The sequence below is a fragment of the Cetorhinus maximus genome, chromosome 16 (genome assembly GCF_964194155.1).
Source record: "Cetorhinus maximus chromosome 16, sCetMax3.hap1.1, whole genome shotgun sequence".
NCBI lineage: Eukaryota > Metazoa > Chordata > Chondrichthyes > Lamniformes > Cetorhinidae > Cetorhinus > Cetorhinus maximus.
In genome coordinates, this window is record NC_135894.1 from 96,445,512 (window position 1) to 96,466,701 (window position 21,190).

At 43.8% G+C, this 21,190-nt stretch overlaps 1 protein-coding gene across 1 annotated transcript in view; it reads left to right on the forward strand.

Annotated features, from left to right (window-relative positions):
• tmprss15 (transmembrane serine protease 15) overlaps positions 1-21,190 on the forward strand; it is a 101,754-nt gene that overhangs the window by 59,291 nt on the left and 21,273 nt on the right. Inside the window, exons 13-19 of the mRNA XM_078560480.1 lie at positions 4,903-5,047; positions 6,181-6,270; positions 6,890-7,015; positions 8,511-8,651; positions 13,148-13,258; positions 14,140-14,272; positions 19,449-19,544. Of these exons, the coding sequence (XP_078416606.1) occupies positions 4,903-5,047; positions 6,181-6,270; positions 6,890-7,015; positions 8,511-8,651; positions 13,148-13,258; positions 14,140-14,272; positions 19,449-19,544 (842 nt within the window). The remainder of the gene's footprint in view (positions 1-4,902; positions 5,048-6,180; positions 6,271-6,889; positions 7,016-8,510; positions 8,652-13,147; positions 13,259-14,139; positions 14,273-19,448; positions 19,545-21,190) is intronic.

Genomic DNA, 21,190 nt, shown 5'->3' on the forward strand with positions numbered 1-21,190 from the left:
TTATCTCCCTTTCTGTTCAGGAGCTCCCCTCATCCCCGTTTAAATCTGCCATGAACCTGTTTGGCAAACAGATCATTGGCCTATTCCCATCCTCCTTTTTAGCCTTTAAAGGCTCCTCATGGGTCTCTTTTATTACTGTTGGTCTTGCTTTGGTCCTCCTAACTTGCTCAGTGCAAAGTCTATGGGCCCTGCCAATATTCAGCAATAGTACTGAAGGTTTGTGCTCCAGAACTTGCCGTGTCCCTAGCCAAGTCGTTCCAGTACAGCTACAACACTGGCATCTACCAGCTATGTGGAAAATTGCCCAGGTACGTCCTATACACAGAAAGCAGGACAAATTCAACCCGGCCAATCACCACCCCATCAGTCTACTCTCCATCAACAGTAAAGTAATGGAAGGGGTCATCAACAGTGCTATCCAGCAGCACTTGCTTAGCAATAACCTGCTCACTGACACCCAGTTTGGGTCCTGCCAGGTCCACTCAGCTCCTGACCTCATTACAGCTTTGGTTCAAACATGGACAAAAAAGCTGAACTCCCGAGGTGAGGCGAGAGTGACTGCCCTTGACAACAAGGCCGCATTTGACAGAGTGTGGCATCAAGGAGCTCCAGCAAAACTGGAGTCAATGGGAATAAGGGGGAAACTCTCCACTGGTTGGAGTCATACCAAGCACAAAGAAAGATGGTTGTGGTTGTTGGAGGTCAGTCACCTCACCTCCAGGACATCACTGCAGGAGTTCCTCAGGGTAGTGTCCTCAGCCCAACCATCTTCAGCTGCTTCATCAATTACCTCCCTTCCATCATAAGATCAGAAGTGGGGATATTCACTGATGATTGCACAATGTTCAGCATCATTCGTGAGTCCTCAGATACTGAAGCAGTCCATGTCCAAATGCAGCAAGGCCTGGACAATATCCAGGCTTGGGCTGACAAGTGGCAAGTAACATTCGCGCCACACAAGTGTCAGGTAATGACCATCTCCAACAAAAGAGAATCCAACCATCGCCCATTGATGTTCAATTATGCATTACCATCACTGTATCCCCATGACCCAAATCTTGGGCATTACCATTGACCAGAAACTGAACTGGACTAGCCATAGAAATATTATGTCTACAAGAGCAGATCAGAGGCTAGGGATCGTGCGAAGTGTAACTCACCTCCCGACTCCCCAAAGCCTATCGGCCATCTACGAGGCACAAGTCAGGAGTGTGAAGGAATACTCCCCACTTGCCTGGATGAGTGCAGCTCCCACAACTCTCAGGAAGCTTGACACCATCCAGGACAAAGCATCCTGCTTGATTGGCACCAAATCCACAAACATTCACTCCCTCCACCACCGACACACAGTGTGTACCATCTACAAGATACACTGCAAGAATTCACCAAGGCTCCTTAGACAGCACCTTCCAAACCCATGACCAATACCATCTAGAAGGACAAGGGCAGCAGATACATGGGAGCACCATCACCTGGAAATTCCCCTACAAGTCACTAACCATCCTGACGTGGAAATATATCACCGTTCAATCGCTGTCGCTGGGTCAAAATCCTGGAACTCCCTCTCTAACAGAACTGTGGGTGTACCTACACCATACAGCCTGCAGCAGTTCAAGAAGGCAGCTCACCACCACCTTCTCAAGGGCAATTAAGGATGGGCAATAAAAGCTGGACCAGCTAGTGAAGCCCACATCCCATGAATGTTTTTTTTTAAAATCAGTGGGTTAGTTTATTTAACACATGCTCAAAACGTAAGTAGGGGGTGTCGCTACATAACCCCAGTACGTTCACACAATAAAAGTGGGATAAGGGAAAGAAAGAAGTACAGGGCAATACAGACAAAATAAAAATTATTGTTTCACGTGAGTCAAGTGTCCAGAATCAAACGTCCAATGATATATTCCGTCAGAGAGGTTAGCTGACCAAAACTGATTGGGGCGATCTGCTTTCCCGGTAGCACTGACTTCCACGATGGGAGAAGCAGGTAGAAATGAATCAGTCCGACAGTAGGCACTGGTACAGAATTTCCAATGGTCCAGTAGACAACATGTAGATAAGAGCCAGGCAATTTTAAACCTGGACAGAGCTCAATGTCTGCTGCTGCTTTGTCAATGGAACATGGCAGACTGCATGGATTCCGCTCCACAAGGCAATATTACAGGTTCTAGCAGCATGGGGAGGGGAGGGGGGGTGTCAAGTTATATAACTCCCACTTCTTTCCCTTGATTTGGACAAAGGATGTATATTCCTGGCCTGGATTCTTGAAATGGTTAATGTTGCATCCATTAATAAGTTTCAGTAGTTTCAGGGCTACTTTGCCCTGATATATTGTCTCCGTTTGCCAGAGCTCTGCCTTAGAAATGTAAAGGGTCTTTGTGCATTTCCTTGGAATTCGATTTCTGCAGTCACAGGGGGTATTGGCACCTCTTTAGAGATAGTGAGATCCTTGGTTTTTTTTTCTGAAGGTTAGAAATTCATTTTGCGTGAGCTGTAGCTAGTCAGGCTTCAGTCAGTGTAAAGACTTTGTCTATTTTAAAAATAATAGTTGTATATATATATCTATCTATGTATACTTCGGTTGAACCTGGTTCAACTTTACAGACAACAGAAGCCTCTTTGTTGGTGGTGTTATATATTTGCCGGGTAGCTGTATATCTTATAAGTCTGATTTATCTCAGAGCAATGCAGAGATGACACTAGTTCCAAATCTACAACAGATTTATTTATAATAGTTTAAAACTCTCAGATCTTATGGGATCTTCTATATGCACATGTTGTCAAACAGAACCTCGGTCTTTTCTGGAATCTCTTCAGTCTCTAGCTCTAACCACAGACTTAAGCAATAAGTACAGTTACTTAGATCAGGGAACAGACCAACATAATCAAACACAGATCAATCAAACCATTGTACACTACAATCGGTTTTTTGGGGTATTGATTGAAATTTCCTTGGTTTAAGCTCAGCTTTTAGTAGGCACAGTAGGATAAACCTTTTCTACATTCAATACAATTAGCAGTTATGCCTGGCAGCCTCACTCAGAAGAAACTGTAATGGTAGATATTGATAGAAAACCAGGCTGCTGAGGTACATATGGTCATGGGGACCTAGTCAACTTTGTAAGGGCTGTGGGAGCTGTGCAATAATATAAGAATTCTTCCATTCATCAGCATTGTCAGTCAGGGTCCTGGGGTTTTGAAACAATCTTATTGAATTAAGTAATCAACATCATCCTCTCTCCTTCGGACAGTGGTTATGTTACTGGACCAATAATGCACAGTGCTTTGGAGCTTTTGTTTGTTATTCATTCTCAGGAGTTGAGTGTTGCTGGCAAGGCTGGAAATTATTGCCCAGGCATAGTTGCCCCTTGAGAAGGTAGTTGGGGATGCGGGGGGGGTGGTGGTGCTTTTTGCTTGAAATGGTGCAGTCTGCGTAGTGAAGATATTCCCACAGTGCTTCCCTTTTATTCATTGTACTGGCTTGTTACAATGGGGTGGCTTGCTAGGCCACTTCAGATGGCAGTCAAGAGTCAACCACCTTACTGTATGTCTGGAGCCACATATAGGCCAGAACAGATAAGGACAGCGCGTTTCCTTCCCTAAAGAACATTAGTGAACCAGATGGGTGTTTACAACAATCAGCAGATTCATAGTCACCATTACTGGTGCCGGCTTTTCATTTCCAGATTTCTTGTAAAAAAAAATTGAATTCAAATAGCCAATTTGCCATGTTGGGATTTGAACTCATGGAGGTAGATTTTCCTTCACCATGTTTGTATGTAAAGCATCCCCTGGGTGGAGAGCGTAGATGAAACATGGACAGCTTGTTATGTGTGTTCAACCTTCCCCTACTGATTTTCCCTGTTTTCGACCCTAGAGGGCAATTTAGCTGAGAAAATCTAATAGCTCCCAACTCCAGATTTGCCCCCTATGCTTCCTCGTCTCGATACTTCTTAGCCCCATCCATATAGGCAGGTGAGATCATCTCTCATTGCATTTTTTAATATTCTTTCAAGGGATGTGGGCTTCGCTGGCTAGGCCAACATTTTTATTGCCCATCTCTAATTGCCCCTGGGAAGGTGGTGGTGAGCTGCCTTCTTGCACCACTGCAGTCCATGTGGAGTAGGTACACCCACAGTGCTGTTAGGGGGGGAGTTCCAAGATTTTAACCCAGCGACAGTGAGGGATTGAGTTGAAATATACTCTCGTTCAGATGTGCGCATACACGACTAGTCAAGGCGGTTCAGCCAAATTGAGCCCCGACCTCCTTGTCAATATTGCTTTGTAATCTGCCACTAGACTTTTGCACATGTCTATTATTATGATATTCTCTATCCCTGTCCTGCCCTGTGGTGGATGGCCTCTTTCTTGTGTTTCTCCCACTTTAATAGACTGGTCAAAATGATAAACTCACCAGCCGTTGAATGGCTGGTACCTTCTTGTCGACCTGAGATTCCCCACATGTTTCATCAGAATTTAAATATCTGCCAAAAGCATCTCACTGTTGCTGTGAACTCCCGGTGCCAATAGAATAACCGTGAAGGTGCACCGAGCAACAGCAGGCATCTTGCCTCATGTGGAATGGGGTGGAAGGAGGGAAGGCAAACCGGGCTGATGGTGATGACCTCCCAGTGCTACTCCCCCTAGCACATGGGCTACAGAGCACACCCCCAACCTGCCCTATTGGATCCAAAATCTGCACAATACAGGAAGGCCTAAAATAGGAGAAAAAGAAAATTCAAATAGATAGAGACAGCATTTACCTCAAAAAAACAATCCAACAAAAGCAAAGCAAGGTTTGTCTTGCCAAGGCTCCACTGTAAGGAGAAGGATAAGGTCAGCCAAGGTGTCAATATTTCAGTGCTCTAACATGTGTTTCTGCATACTCATTTATTCATTATTCAGGTTGTCTTTGAAGCTATTAAGAGTACTGGCAGGTTCTCTGACATTGCGTTGGATGACATATCTCTGACAAATGGCACCTGCAAAGAGAGTGAATACCCAGAGCCAACAGCAGAACCAAAACCTACAACCCCTCCACCAGGGCCCAGTGAGTATTAAGGACCTTCGGGAGATATACATACATATAAACATACTAACTAACATACATATACAAACACACACATACGTGCGCACACACATGCACTCACTCACTCACTCACTCACTCACTCACTCACTCACTCACTCCAAGTTCTAGTCCCAATCTGTGCTGAGGTGGCAGACCTTAATCCAAAACTATCACATGCTGCAATGTGTCTCAGTTGGTTCCTGAGCTAAGGACCAGGAGAGAAAGTCATCCAGGATTCCCCTGAATATGGTCAAATTGAAATGTAGAGCAGGGTTGGGTCTGTCTGAGATAATAGTATTTGTAATTAGAATTACATTTGCTTTGCACACAGCATTACCATAGAGAAACACCTCAAAATGCTTTATGACATGGATTACTTTTGAAGTGCCTGTTATTCTGTAGACAAATACAACAACTAGTCAGCACCAGCAATGTTCCACAAGCAACAACCAGATGGTAGACCAGTTAATCTAGTTTTTGGGTGCCATTGACCGAGGAAAGCATGATGGACAGGATACCAAAGGTGTTGGTTAAATCTTAGTTCTCCTTTATATTGTATCATGGAAAGATGCAAACTGGACCTCAGTCTGAGATCTCATCTGAAGGATAACCACTTCCAATAGCGCAGTACTCTAGGCCACATTGGAGTGGAATCCCAGATTAGGTAATCAAGTCCTAGAGTGGGGCTCAAACCTGTAATTTACCAGCCCAAGAATAGCAATGATATCAGCGGAGCTAAGTTCATGCCCAAGTTTTGTGCAGCTCCTGCTCTCTCCGACGGGCAAACAACATGGTAATCCTCTCTATCAATGGCTGTCAGCTGAAGTTAGTCCCTGAAGCGTGATCACATTTCAAGTTAAGCCATTACCTGAAGCACATTGTTTCTGAACGACATGATCAGATACAATAAAAATGCATGTTCCTGCTTTGGGTGAGGTCACTGATGACAGGGAGCAACCAGTGCCCATAGAACCAGATGTCCAGTGGGAGTCAGAGCCTGCAGGAGAAGAGAGAGAATTGGAGGGACAGTGCTGCCTGTGAAAGCTGAAGGTCTGAAAGCTGTTGTATTACACTGTACATCATGAATTCTAGAAAAAAAATCTTCTTTTTACAGCTGACTGTGGAGGCCCATTGGAACTAAGAGAACCAAACACAACCTTCAGTTCAATGAATTACCCCAGAAACTACGTTAATCATGCATTTTGTAAGTAAGGCTCTCCTTCACTAACAGTTGGTTTTTTATTCGCATTACCAGCGTTTTGAGAACTGATGCTTTGTTTGAACCAAGTTCATGTTTCTTGTTCTATCTGCTGCGTTTTCCCTCTACTGTTCTCAACATTTCCCCCTTTCACAGGCATTCCCTCTCCCTCTCCACTCCCATTCAAGTTCAGACACGTACCAGGAAAAAGGACAAAGATTCTGACAGGGAGACACACCTGACTTCCATTCCCCCCCACCTCACTCCCCCCTCAACATCACACCAATGCTTGCAGTATTCCTGCTCCACTCACAAACAATCAAAATTTGCAGATCTCCAAAGCGATAGCCTGCAGTTCCCCCCCTTGCACAGGGAGTTTGGAGAGTTCGTTCCTATCCAACAGAAAAGATATGGAATCTCTCTCCAATACATACAGGGAGCCTGTAGATAATTTCCTCCCTACAAAGTGAGCCAACAGAGGTTTTTGAGTCATGCTGTCCCTGAACTAAGCAAGTGAGATGACACAGGGTGCTTTAAATGAGAAAGTATTCCAATTCCATTGATGACTTTCTCCAACTTCCACAAAATGCCCCACACTCACCACATTCCATTTATTTTGTTTCAGGTACATGGTATTTAATCGCAGACAAGGGTAAAAATATTCAACTCCATTTTGAAGACTTCAACTTAGAAAATATTTACGATGTGTTAGAGGTCAGAGACGGGAGAGGAAAAGATTCATTACTGATGGGTAAGAGTCACGTGAGCCTAAGCTTTATTGTTTTCTTCATCATCTTTTACTAGTTACAACTTGCACTGGTACATCCCCAAAGCACCAATCTACCAATTAGTAAAATCTGAGTCTATACTTATGGTGTGACATTGTACAGTGATAAATAGCAGAGGCCACGTGCTTCCTTTCCCCGAATGAGGAGAGGGCAAGTCATTGTGAAAGTCACACCAAGGCTTTTTCAACAACACCTCCCAAACCCACGACCTCTGCCACATGGAAGGACAAGGGCATTAGGTGCATGGGAACAGCATCACGTCCAGATCATACCATTCTGACTTAGAAATACATCCCCTGTTCCTTGACTGTCTCTGGATCAAATTCCTGGAACACCCTCCCTAACAGCACTGTGGGAGCACCTGCACCACATTGACTGCAATGGTTTAAAAGGTATCCCACCACCACTTCTCAAAAGCAACTAGGGATAAGCAATAATTATTAATCAATGCATGGAATACATTTCAAGGAAGTTTTTACAAGCCTTCATAAATCACTGTGTAGGCCTTAGCTGGATTATTCTGTTCAGTTCTAGGTACCGCACTTTGGAAGGATGTCAAGACCTTGGAGTGGGTGCAGACAGAATTTACTAAAACAGTATTGGGGTGAGGGAGTTCAGTTATAGGACGTAGGAGTCATTCCCCTTGGAGCAGAGAAGGTTTGGAGGAGGTTAGATAGCTGTGTTCAAAACTTTGATGGCAAAATTGTTTCCTTTGGCTGAAGGGTTGAAAAGACACAGATTTAACATGATCAGCAAAAGAAACGCAGAAGCAATATGAGGAAACTTATTTTTCTGCAGTGAATTGTTATGATCTGGAATGCACAGCCTGCAAGGGCTGGGGAAGCAGATTCTATAGTAACTTTCGAAAGATAATTGGATAAATACTTGAAGGGTTAGAACTTACAGGGCTATGGAGAAAGAGCTATAGGGAGTAGGACTAATTGAATGTTCCTACCAAAGACCTGGGACAGGCATGATGGGCCAAAATGACCTCCCCCTGTGCTGTATCAGTCTATGATTCTCTGATTCTATGTCTGAGCCAGTATTTATCCATCAACCTACATCACTAAAATCAGATAATCAGGTCACTAATGCGTTACTGTTTGCAGGACGTTACTAAGTGCAAATTGACTGCCATGTGTTCTACACTGCAAGACAAGACCACACTTTGTAAGTAGCTAATTGGTTGATTGATGTGGCCTGGGACCATGAAAGGTGCTAGATAAATGCAAGGCTGTCTTTCTATTGTAAACTGGATGTCATTATTTCCCACTTATCTTTGCTATGTCAACTTGGCCACCCTTGTGTATAAAAGACATCACAGGCAATTGAACACTGAGATTCTGAAAAATGAACGAATGGCTACAGTGTAATAAAGGATGGCATTGAAGAAATGTTTTGTGCTCAAAGCTTCAGTAAAACCTGAAATGTGTCCTCTTTTTTGATCTCTGGTTCCAGGTGTGTATACAGGTCACCGTCCCTTGAATGACCTCTTCTCCACCAAAAATGAAATGACAGTGCTTTTTACCTCAGACAAGTCAGGAACCAGTATGGGGTTCCTGGCGAATTTCACAACTGGATTTCACTTAGGCCTGCCAGGTATGACTCATTTTTATTTAGCCAAAGCTCTATTAGTTAAACCGGCCCAAATATTGCCTCCTAATAGTCAGGGCTGCATCATAAAACATTAACTCAGCCGTCAAATTCTCACCTCTGAGCCAGAAGCCTGTGTATAAAGTTTCACTCCAGATTCTTCAGCATAACATCAAGGGTGCAATACTGAAAGAGCGCTGGACTATCAGAGGTGCCATCTTTTGAATCAGATGTTAAACCAAGGTCCCGTCTGCTTTCTTAGATGGACATTGGAACATATGAATGCGTTGGAGGTGGTTCAGAGGAGGTTTGCTAGATTGATACCTGGAATGAGCAGGTTTTCTTATGAGGAAAGGTTGGATAGATTGGGCTTGTTTCCACTTAGAAGAGTGAGGGGTGACTTGATTGAAGTACATAAGATCCTGAACGGTCTTGACAAGGTGGACATGGAAAGGATGTTTCCTCTTGTGGGTGAGTTCAGAACTAGGGGGCACTGTTTTAAAATTAGGGTTCACCCTTTTAGGACAGGGGTGAGGAGAATTTTTTCCCTCAGAGGGTTGTGCTACTTTGGAACTCTCTGTCTTAGAAGGTGGTAGAGTTGGGGGCCATTGAATATTTTTAAGGCGGCGGTAGATAGGTTTTTTTTAGGCAAGGGAATCAAAGGTTACCGGGAGTAGATGGGAATATGGAATTCAAAATACCGTCATGATCTTATTGAATGACAGAGCAGGCTCAAGGGGCTGAATGCTCCTATTTCATATGCTCATATGTTCAAAGCAGCATAGGAGGAGGAGTAGGTACTTCAGCCCCTGCTCCGCCATTCATTTAGATTGTGGCTGATCATCTACCTCAACGCCACTTTCCCACACTATCCCCATATCACTTGATGTCATTAGTATCCAGAAATCTATAGATTTCAGTCTTGAGCATGCTAAATAATTGAGGTTCCACAGACCCCTGGGACAGAGAATTCCAAAGATTCACTCTGACTGAAGAAATTCCTCCCCACCTGAGTCTTAAGGCCTAGCCCCTACCCTGAGATTCTGTCCCCTGGTTCTAGGTTCACCAGCCAGGGGAAATATTCTATATTCATCTATCCTGTCATGCCCTTTAAGAATTTTGTAAGTTTCAGTGAGGTCACCTATAGTTCTTCGAACCTCTGGAGAATACAGACCCAGTTTTTTAAATCTCTCCTCATAAAACAATCCCGCTATCCCAAGGATTCATCTGGTGAACCTCTTTTGCACTCCCTCTATGGCAACTATATCTTTCCTTAGATAAGGAGACCAAAACTGTACACAATACTCTAAGCACAGTCTCACCAAGGCTCTATACTACTGCAGCAAGACATCTTTACTTCTCTGCTCAAATCCCTTTGCTATGAAGGCCAACAAACCATTTGACTTCCTAATTGCTGCTGCACCTGCATGGTAGATTTGGGTGACTCATTAACAAGGACACCCAGGTCCCTTTGGACCTCAACACTTCCCAACCTCTCACCATTGAAGAAATTCTCTTGCTTTCTGTTTTTTTCTACCAAAATGGATAACTTAACACTAGTTTTGTGTCATCAGCAAATTTGGAATTTGGTCCCCACATGCAAATCATTTATATAGATTGTGAAAAGTTGTGGCCCAACACTGAACCTTATGGTGTCCATTAGTAGCAGCCTATGATCCTGAGAATAACCTGTTTATTCCTACTCTCTGTTTTCTGTCTGTTAACCAATTCTCAATCCATGCCAGGATATTACCCCCAATCCCATGTGCTACAATTTTGTTTACTAACGTCCTGTGTGGGATCTTATTGAAAGCCTTCTGAAAATCCAAATGTACCACATCCACTGGTTCTCCTTTATCTATGCTACAAGTAAATCCTCAATAAACTTCAACAGGTTTGTCAAACATGATTTCCCTCTCATAAATCCATGTTGACTCTGCCCAATCATATCATTATTTTCCAAGCGTCTAGTAATCACATTTTTCCTACTACTGAGGTCAAACTAACAGGTCTGTAGTTCTTTGTTTTCTCTCTCCTTCCCTTCTGAAATAATGAGGTTACATTTGCTACTTTCCAGTTTGCAGGAGCCTTTCCAGAATCTATAGAACTTTGAAAGATAACCACCAGTGCATCCATTATCTCTCAAGCCACCTCCTTCACCACTCTGGGATATAGCTCATCAGGTCCAGGGAATTTATCAACCTTCAATTCAATTAATTTTTCAAGCACTGCCTCTTTATTAATGCTAATGTCTTTCAGTTCCTCATTTTCACAATCCCCTTTGTTCCCTTGTATTTCTCGGAGATTTTCTGTATCTTCCTCCGTGAAGACAGACACAAAGTAATTGTTTAGTTTCTCCACCGTTTCCCTATTCTTCACTACAAAATCTCCTATCTCCACCTGTACTAGATCCACATTTGTCCTAGCTAATCTTTTCCTTTCACATGCCTAAAGAAGCTTTTACAATTTGCCTTTATGGTTCTCGCTAGCTTGCATTCATATTCTCTTTGCTCTTTATCAGTTTCTTGGTCCTCCTTTGCTGGATTCCAAATTGCTCCCAATCCTTGGGTTTACCACTTTTTCTAGCAACCTTATAAACCACTTCCTTTGATCTAATACAGTCTTTGACTTAATTTGTTAGACCCGGTTGATTCACCTTTCCTGTTGGGTTTTTGTGTCTTAGAAGAATGTATATTTGTTGTATACCACGTAATATTTCTTTGAATACCAGTCATTGCCTGCCTACAGTCAAATTTTTTTACATTATTCTTCCAATCCACCATAGCCAACTTGCCCCTCATACCTTCATAGTTTCCTCTGTTCGGATTTAAGACCCTAGTTTCAGAATGAACTATATCACTTCCAAACTTAATGTAAAATTCCAGCATATTATGATCACTGTTTCCCATTTGTGGTGTGAAAAATTGAGGCTAATCCGGGTGTAACATGCCATGCTGAAAAGGGGGTTCAACTTTTATGCAGGGTAGATGCAAAAACTTGATTTTTGGGGTCAGAAAAATGGGCTCATCCTACATGCTGGATCGACCTACTGTCCACGACCTATGCTATAGGTCAACCAACATCAGTAAACAGATTACGAGTCATTCTCTCAAGGCTCTTTGTGGGATCTTGCTGAGCTCAGATTAGCTGCTACTGTTCCCTACATTACGACAGTGGCTACACTTCAAAGCACTTCATTCACCGTAAAGTGCTTTGGGATGTTATGAGGTTGCGAGAAGCGCTATAGAAATGAGAGTTAGAGTCATAGGACGGAATTTTCCAGCCCCTCAGGCCAGCGGGATCTTCTGTTCCTGCCGATGTGAATGGAGATTTCAATGGCTCGCTGACCCCGCCATGGGGGAGCCCATCACGGGGTGGGGGTGGGGGTGGTGGTGGTGTGGGGGGGGCGGGTAGGAGCACTGGAAAATTCCGGCCATAGAGTCATACAGACATTTATCACACAGGAAGATACCATTCAGCCCATCGCGTCCATGCTGGCTCTCTGCGGAACAATCCTGTCAGACCCATCCCTCCGCTCGATCCCATTGCCCTGCACGTTCTTCTTTTCTTTCTTAAAAGTTCAGCATGTGAAGCTGTTATCCTCCGTCATTCTGGGATATAACCCAAGGAAGTCTCGGGTTCAATCTCTGGTCCACTCTGCATTAGCCAATCTCAGGTACGACATCAGTTGGGGATTCACGACATGTTTCAGAAGCCCGATGGGGAAGAACCATCCAGGGTTCCTGTTCGTGATGCCTTTTAGTGACCCTTAAAGGGAAAGCGTACTTGTTCAGCTGCTGGCCTGGCTGGGGCCTACCCTTACGGCGGGGTTGCCTACTGTGGCTCACTTACAATGAATGAGTGCTGGAGTAACGTATTGGAGAGCTGCCAGTCATCTAGGAACTATACCCAACATGCACTGGGGGCTTTCAGAGAAGTGGAGAACATTGAGAAGATAAGAAAATAGAAGATAGAACATCCCATATTTACTGAAGGAGAACAGGTCACTGCCATATTAGAGAATCATGATCAACTTTCTGATATGCTATTGGAAGGGCCAAGGATCCACGCCATCTATCCATACTTGGAAAATTACCCCCAATATGCAAACTGCTTGTACTATTTACAGAACCAGGTGTATAATGATGACTTTGCAATCACTGTTTATCCCTGTCGATTTCTGTCATTTTCTTTAGACAGGCACAGACTGTAGAAGTTTACAGTGCAGCCTGTCATGCAAGCCCTTTGCTTGAGCAATCAAAAAATAATCGTTATGCCTCATTCTCTCCCCATATCCCTGACTCTTCCTCTGTTTCAATTACTTATCCCATGATCCCGTCATTGGCCAATTTTCCCATCAACACAACACTTTTGGTAAGAGTCTTTTCTACAGACCTTGCAGAATATTTCATCCGATCTGAAAGTCCTGCTTGCAACGTGCTGATTTTGGCAAAGTGCGGCCTGATTTTCAATCTCATTAACTTTGTTCTTTGTTTCTGTAGCTCCTTGTGCTCCCACAGAGTATCGGTGTGAAAATGGTCAATGTATCTCTGTGGACAAGTTATGCAATGGTCATCAAGACTGTGAAGATGGGTCTGATGAAAAACATTGTGGTAAGCAAATTTGACCGTGGACTTTGATTCTCATGCAGGTGTAAAATATTCTGCTCTATACATAGGCCAATTTTTCAGAACATGGTGGCTGAATTTCCTGTGTACTTGCATCTCAGAGGACACATAATCGGTGACATTAAACCATTGCCTTGGCATAGAAGACTGGTTGAAAGTGTGTTACACAAACAATCAAACTGTGCCACAGGCAGAGAGAATGGGAGGGCTTAACTCACATAGAACTTTTTAACTGTCCACTCGCTCAATCGCTGCCTGGCAGAGTTAAGGGTTGAAATTTGCCCTCAGGTACCTGAAATGGGAAAGTGTCTTTCATTTTTCATTCATGTGACGTGAACATCACTGACAAGGCCAGAATCAGTGTCCATCCCTAGATGCCCTTTAGAGGTTGGTGCAGTTAAGTTTCTGGTCAACGGTAACCCCAGGATGTTGATGGTGGAAGATTCAGTGATGATAATGGCGTTCACTGTCAAGGGGAGATGTTGGAGATGCGAATTGTCTGGCACTTGCATAGCACAAATGTTCATGCCACCCATCAGCCCAAGCCTGAATGTTGTCTTGGTCTTGCTGCGTGCAGTTTCAGTGTCTAAGGTGTTGTGAATGGAGCTAAACACTGTGCAATCATCAGCAAACATCCCCACTTCTGATGTTATGCTGGAGGGAGGTCATTGCTGAAGCAGCTGAAGAGGGCATTACCTAGGACACTGCCCTGAGGAACTTCTGCAATAACATTCTGTTGCACTTTGCTCAGTACAAACATCCTGTAGGCTCAATGAGCCTCCAAAAATACTCACAATTGGAAATCCATTCCTCTCTGTGATTCTTTTGAAAGTTTTCAATTCCTCATTTTCTGTTCAAACCCCCAGTACGCCTGTTGAATGGATCCCATAGCAGTGATGGGTTGGTGCAATTCAAGATGAAGTCTAAGTGGTGCTCAGCATGTGTAGACAATTGGTCAGAAAATATATCAACCTTGCTATGTGCAGAGTTGGGCTTTAGGTAAGGTATGCTTCTTCCTTCATTGGTATCTTAATCATATTGTGTAACATCTTTAGGCATCTTCAACAATAATTTGTATTTATATAGCACCTTTAATGTAATAAAACATTCCAAGGTGCTTCACAGGAACATTATCAGAAACAGAGTTTTACACTGAGCCATATAGAGAGATATCAGAAGAGATGACCCAAAACCCGATCAACTAGATAGCTTGTAAGGAGCATCTTTAAGGAAGAGTAAGAGGTAACAAAATTAAGAGATTTAGGGAAGACATTCCGGAGATTCGGGCTTAGGCGGCTGAAGGAATGACTGCCAATGGTTAAGCATTGAAATTCTAGGATGCGCCAGAGTCCAAATGGAGGTGGGCAGGAATCTTGGAGAGTACTAGGGCTGGAGGAGGTCACAGATATAGGGAGAGGCAAGGCCACAGAGGTATTTGAAAACAAGGATGGGAGTTTTAAAATCAAGGCATTACTGGACCAGGAACCAGTGTAGGTCAGTGTGCACTGGGGTGATGGGTGAATGGGACTGCGACAAGTTAGGATATGGGCAGCAGGGTTTTGGATGAGTCCAAAGGGTGCAAGGCAGGAGGACAGCCAGGAGAGCAGTGAACGCACACTATATAATATAGTACCATTGTTTCCAGCTGAAAGAATGTAAGAATTATTATGAAGAGGAGAAATACATTAGGCTTGATAAACCAACTCCCACTGGTCCCAATTGCTGACCATATACCTAAAACCTGTCGCCAGCAACTCAATGGACGTGAGGTGAACTGGTGATTTGGAATCCAGCCATCATAATGATTTTTTTTCTGATTGACATCAGCTGATCACTAACTTTTCACCAATTACCCTATTGGCGTTTTCTTCCTGTTAGTGGATTTCCCATGTTACGGTCACACCAAAGGATTGTTAGTCCTTAAACAATAACCTCCATGTGATTCAGGCCCAAGTAATATTACATTAACTCATAACAGTGTTGTTATACAGTATTACATTAAATGACAAGTAATGAATACAATCTGGTTTCTACATGAAATCCAAGCTAATCAGGCTCACATTTCCATGAGCTACTGCCAAAGTGAAAAGATTTCCATGAGGGCTTTAACTTTTTAATACTATTCAGCTACCTTGTACTGCATGTAACAGTTGTTTGCATCCTTCCATCTATGATGAGGAGAGATGGTGGACACACAACAAACAATCCATTTATTGGGATTGGGGGGTCTTCGTTTGGTGCACCTGTGCTGATGACTGTGATGGCCAATCCTTGACCTTCTGCCGCAAACATCAAGCCACCACGTGAGGTTGCGGGTTCTATTTTAGGCATTGGCACCTGTTGCCAAGCTGCTGTAGCCAGCCACTGGTCATCATGGTAGTGCACACCAGCTCCCGGGAGATGGCATCATATCGCTCTTTCACCAACTAGTGACTCCCAGGTGCGATAATCGAGTTTTACGGCCTCCATGTCACACTTGCAAGCATCCTTTAAGTGGAGTCATTGGTTGTCTGCCTCCGGCTACCTCACCAACAGAAGGTGCTTGCGTGTGCGACTGTCTTCCATCCTGTGCACGTGCCCGATCCACCCCTACTTGCTGAGTGCCTACACTCCTGGGAACTCAGCCTTTGAGAGGACAGGCGCATTTCTGATTTTGTCCTGCCGGGATATACTCATAATGCGCCACAGACAGTGAAGATGGAAATTATTGAGCTCCCCATCAACTCTGCATGTCAGCATCTCAGACAAGAGCATTTCTATGACTCTCTAGGTAATATTCTGAGGAACATTCCAAATGGTGAACAACCTCGGTGATTTCAAAGCACGTGTTGGGCAGACAGTGATTCATGGCCACCGTGCCTCAGTCATCATAGAGTGGGCAAGATTAACACTAACTTGGAACAGTATCTTTCTATTAACTCACCAAGCTGATGCCACCTTGACCTGTTTGAGCAATGCCCTAACCTCTTTGGCCTCCTCTTACAGGCTTGTTATTGTGTTCTGCAATGCATAGCTTTTATAATGCCTGTCCCAAAGCTAAACCTGTTATCTATAAGTTCAGCTAGTATGTCAGATGAATTTTTTAACTTGCCGGGTACAAGGGATTAATGGTCAACTAGTATTGGTCAATATTCTAATAGCCCAAGTGAAAATTACCCCAATCACTTGCCTCTGGACCCCATTGTTCATTGTACCTTCAATCGTTGCCACTGTAACTTCACAGGAGGTGCCTCGTTTACGCACATAAACATTGTTTTGAGAGGATTTGAGTTCAATGGGATGTCTTACTGCAGTTGTCTAGGGCCTTGGTGCGACCACACCTGGAGTATAGTGTGCTGTTTTGGTCTCCCTGCCATAGAGAGAGTGCAGTGAAGGTTCACTAGGCTGATACCTAGGGTATGGCAGGACTGTCGTATGAGGAGAGATTGGTTCGACTGGGCCTGTATTCGCTAGAGTTTAGAAGAATGAGAGGGGATCTGATTGAAACATATAAAATTCTCACAGGGCTAGACAGACTGGATGCAGGGAGGATGTTTCCCCTGGTTGGGGAGGCTAAATCCAGGGGCCACAGTCTCAGGATACGGGGCAGGCTATTTAGGACTGAGATGAGGAAAAATTTCTTTACTCAGAGGGTGGTCAGCCTATGGAATTCTCTACCACAGAAGGCTGTGAAGGCCAGGTCACTGAGTATATTCAAGAAAGAAATTGATTTTTTTTGGATATTAGGGGCATCAAAGGGTATGGAGAGAAAGTAGGAATATGGCACTGAGATAGGGGATCAGCCATGATCATATTGAATGGTGGAGCAGGCGTGAAGGGCCGAATGGCCTACTCCTGATCCTAGTTTCTATGTTGTTTTATATGTGTTCTATATGTGTTTACACTGTACTCACAGTGAGGTTACAGTGGTGAACCAGGACAGATTATGAGGATATTTCCTGCCAGAATTTCAGCTGAGGTCTGACTAACACTCATTAGCATCTCGATAAAAGCAAAATACTGTGGATGCTGGAAATCTGAAACAAAAACAAAAACAAAAACTGCTAGAAAAACTCAGCCGGTCTGACAGCATCTGCGGCAAGAAAAACAAAGTTAACGTTTCGAGTCTGTATGACTCTTCTTCAGAACTCATAGCCTCTCCCCCAGATTCATATTCCAAATATGTTACGATGAAGATTAGCATCTTGTTAACTTTTGATTACTATTTGTACCTGAAAACTAGTTTTTGATAGCTTAACCGGAGCCTAAATCTCTACCATATCTCCACAGCACCTCAGTTCAATGGGAGTAATCACAGACAGTGTCACTACAATTGTCATTTAGCAGCAACTGACTGCTAACCCATGCTTTGAAAATCAACCCTCTACTCTCATCTGTCATTGTTATGTCTATAGTGAAGTCGTTACATTAAATTGCATCAACTGTCTTTCAAATGCTCACTTTATCTAACTATATATTTTTACAATATTTTGTTCTCTTCTTTAAATTCCCTATAGGGTTTATTTTTCCTTTCATGCTGTAGCTAGGTGTTGCATGCTGGGAGTTCATATCAGGAATTAAGGCATCTACCCAGTTCTTGGCCCTAGAATTTTCTATTGAACAGTATATGAACAGTAAATCCTGGGCTCTTAAATGGGGAGTCAGAGATTGTGGGTTCAAGCCAAAGCTCAAGAGACTTGAACTCATAATCTCGATTGACACTCCCAGTGCAGCACTGAAGGAGTGCTGCGTTGTCAGAAGCACCATCTCCTGTGTGAGACATTAAACCAAGGCTCCATCTACCCTCTCAGATGGACGCAAAACATTCTCTGGCATTATTGCAGAGAAGAAGAGAGAGGTTCTCCCCCTTGGACCAATATTTATCGCTTTACCAACATCACAAAACAAAATGATTGACAGGAGAATATCTTTTTGTTTTGTGGGAACTTGCTGTGTGCAGTGGTTGTGGCAAATATGGCAAAGTGGTTGCCACATTTCTATGATAACAGTGACTATAATTCAATTAAAAAATGCCGTAAGTGCCTTAGAACATCTTGAGGTTGTATTAGGTGCTAGATAAATGTAAATTCTTTCTTTCCTAAGTTATGTCCCTGATATCTGAGAGAGCAAGCTGAGGGTTTGTCTTCACCCACTTACTTCACAAATTTTCACTCAAACTGTTTCGCCGGCTGTTCTGTCCTCCGCATTTCATCATCTTCATATGGAGGAATGAATCAGCTCAATAGAGAAGTTCACCATTGGGTGGCATGGTGGCTCAGTGATTAGTGCTGCTCCTCACAGCTCCAGCGACCTGGGTTTGATCCTGACCTTGGGTGCTTGTCTGCGTGGAGTTTGCATGCCCTCCTCATGGTTTCCTCCCACTCTCCAAAGATGTGCTGGTTAGGTGGATTGGCCACGAATGGATTGGTAAATTGTCCCCCTGTGATGGACTGGTGTCCTGTCCTGGGTGTATCCTGCCTAGTGCCCGCTGCCTGTACAGATAGGCTCTGACTCTGCATGGGGGATGAAGAGGTTCTGGAAAAGTGAGTGAGTGCAAAGTTCACCACACAGGGAACTCGCAGAGCAGGGGGATGGGTAGTGTTATGGACAGGGGGGAGATGATAGGCAAGGCTCCCCTTTGCTTTTCACTTGCCCACTGATCAAAGACAGATGCTGGGATTTTCCAGCCCTATCGCAGGTGGGACCCGTCACCAGCGAGGCTGTGCCCCAGCCAGAATTCCATTGATTGGCGGCAGGACCGGAAGGTCGCCATGATGGGCGGGTGCAGAAAATCCTGCCCAGAGTGTTAGTAAAAAAGGATTTTTTTTAACTCCTGAGTGCTTTTATTATCAAGAACAGGCAAGTAACAGGTTGTCTTGTAAATTTTAAAAGTAAGATAACTTTATTTTTCAACACCCAAATATACGCAACTACACCCACCCTCACACTCACACAGGTACACACACACACGCAGAAAAAGATTGTGATTATAATGGTAGCATGATTTCAAGGGTTCTTTCTTACACTTGCTTCTCCCAGGGATGAAGGCTTGAAATGATGCTTGTCTGTAATCCTATTTATAGTTCACAGTTTCATATTGTGTGAGCATTAAAGCAGACTTTAAACCTTAATAAATAAAAATAAAGTGGAAGTGTTTCTGAAGCATTTGTTCAATATCTCATGTTCACGCTGACAGGAACATCAATGAAACATCAACAACTTCTGCTGATGGCAATGAACGCTTTGTAAAAGTGGTTAAGAATCCAAATGGAGGCTCAGCGCTTATACCAAGGTAGTTAAAACATATTTTAATTCGTCAATGGGATGTGGGCATTGCTGGCAAGGTCAACATTTATTGTCCATTCTAAGTTGCCCTTGCGATGGTTGTGGTAGGTCACCTTCGTAAATCATTGCAGCCCGTAGCCTGGGTTTTCACCTGCGAGTCGGGTGCACAGAGTCAGGAGAATTCCCAGATCCACAAACCCGGCTTTTAAAAATGGCTGCCGGGACGTGGGATTTTCGGTCCTGCGTGGGGCAGGCGAGATTAGAAGTTGAGGTGGGCAACCCCGGAAGCTGTGTGGGGGGGGGTGCCACGTGTGGATGGGGGCTGGACAGAAGGCCCACCTCAGGGCTCTGGCACTATGTCCAAATTATTTTTAACGAGAGAATAAAACATGAAATATCCCATGCCACCACATGCCCTATACCCACCACCCCCCATAGCCCTTTATAGCCCCTATACCAGCCCAGTGCCAACTCATGCCCTCACCAGCCACCTGTTTCCCTTACACCTACCTTGCCGACTCACCTAGTATCCTTCTTGGGCAGACCTCAGGACCCAGGCAGAGATGAGATAAAATTCTGTAGAATAATGCTCTAAGTGTCGATTGCAGACTTCACTATACTGAAAGAAAACACTCATTCATAAAAACTCATTTACTGCATTTACATTCCCTTAACTACATAACGCCTTACAACAGCAAGCATTAGAATTCATTGTACCACGTCAAAGAGTCTATAGCCACTTGTAGCTGTCAATCAAACAGTGAAATGGCAGGCACCCCTACTGTGAAATAATATGCAATGATTTATTTTAACATTCCAGACATTTTTTTATTTTGAAAGATTTAAAAAGCTGGCATTTTAAATGCCTTGGCAGCATGACAGCTCCCTCTGACAACTCCTCTTGACAGCCTTTCTTGACAAGTCTTCCTGACGTTTATGAAAGGTCCTCTTTAAAGTTGCTTGTGACACTTTTGAGAATTGATTGTGAACCGGTCTGTTGACAGTTCCAATAAGCTCGACAGTTAAGGAGTTGATGCACTTTTAACGCACATTCATGCCTAATTTTAACAATTCCAAAGGGCACCTTACCTCCCCCAAAGGGCTCCTGACTGCCCTCATAGGTCACATGACCTCCCCCAAGGTGTCCCCGAGCCATATCAAAAGGAGTACTTTACTTCTCTTTATCATGCCCAAAGTTCAGACCAGCCCTTACCAGGTCTACTCTGCACACTTCATTTTTCACACTCCTGGGACACAAAAATCCAACTTCACAGGAGGCAGCCGATGATTTAAGTTGCCAGCTTCGTCTGTGAACAGCGCATCTGAAAAACGTGAACTGCTGCCATTCTAACCCTCGTGAAAATAGGAAGTGCCATGTTCAGAGGCAGGACTTACAGTTTTCAGTTACTTCCACCATTTCACCACACTGGAGAGGCTCTCCATCGTGGTGAAAATCTGGACCCGTTTGTCGCAGTGCTACCACGGTGTTGTCAGTTAGGGAGTTCCTTTTGACCCGATAAAAATGGAGAAGTTGCTGTTATGTATCTAAGTCTGGGTGATGTGTGACTTGGAGGGGAACTTGGGTGATGCTGTTTCCTTGCACTTGCTGCTCTCATCCTACTAGGTGGAAAAGACCATGGGTTTGGGAGGTGG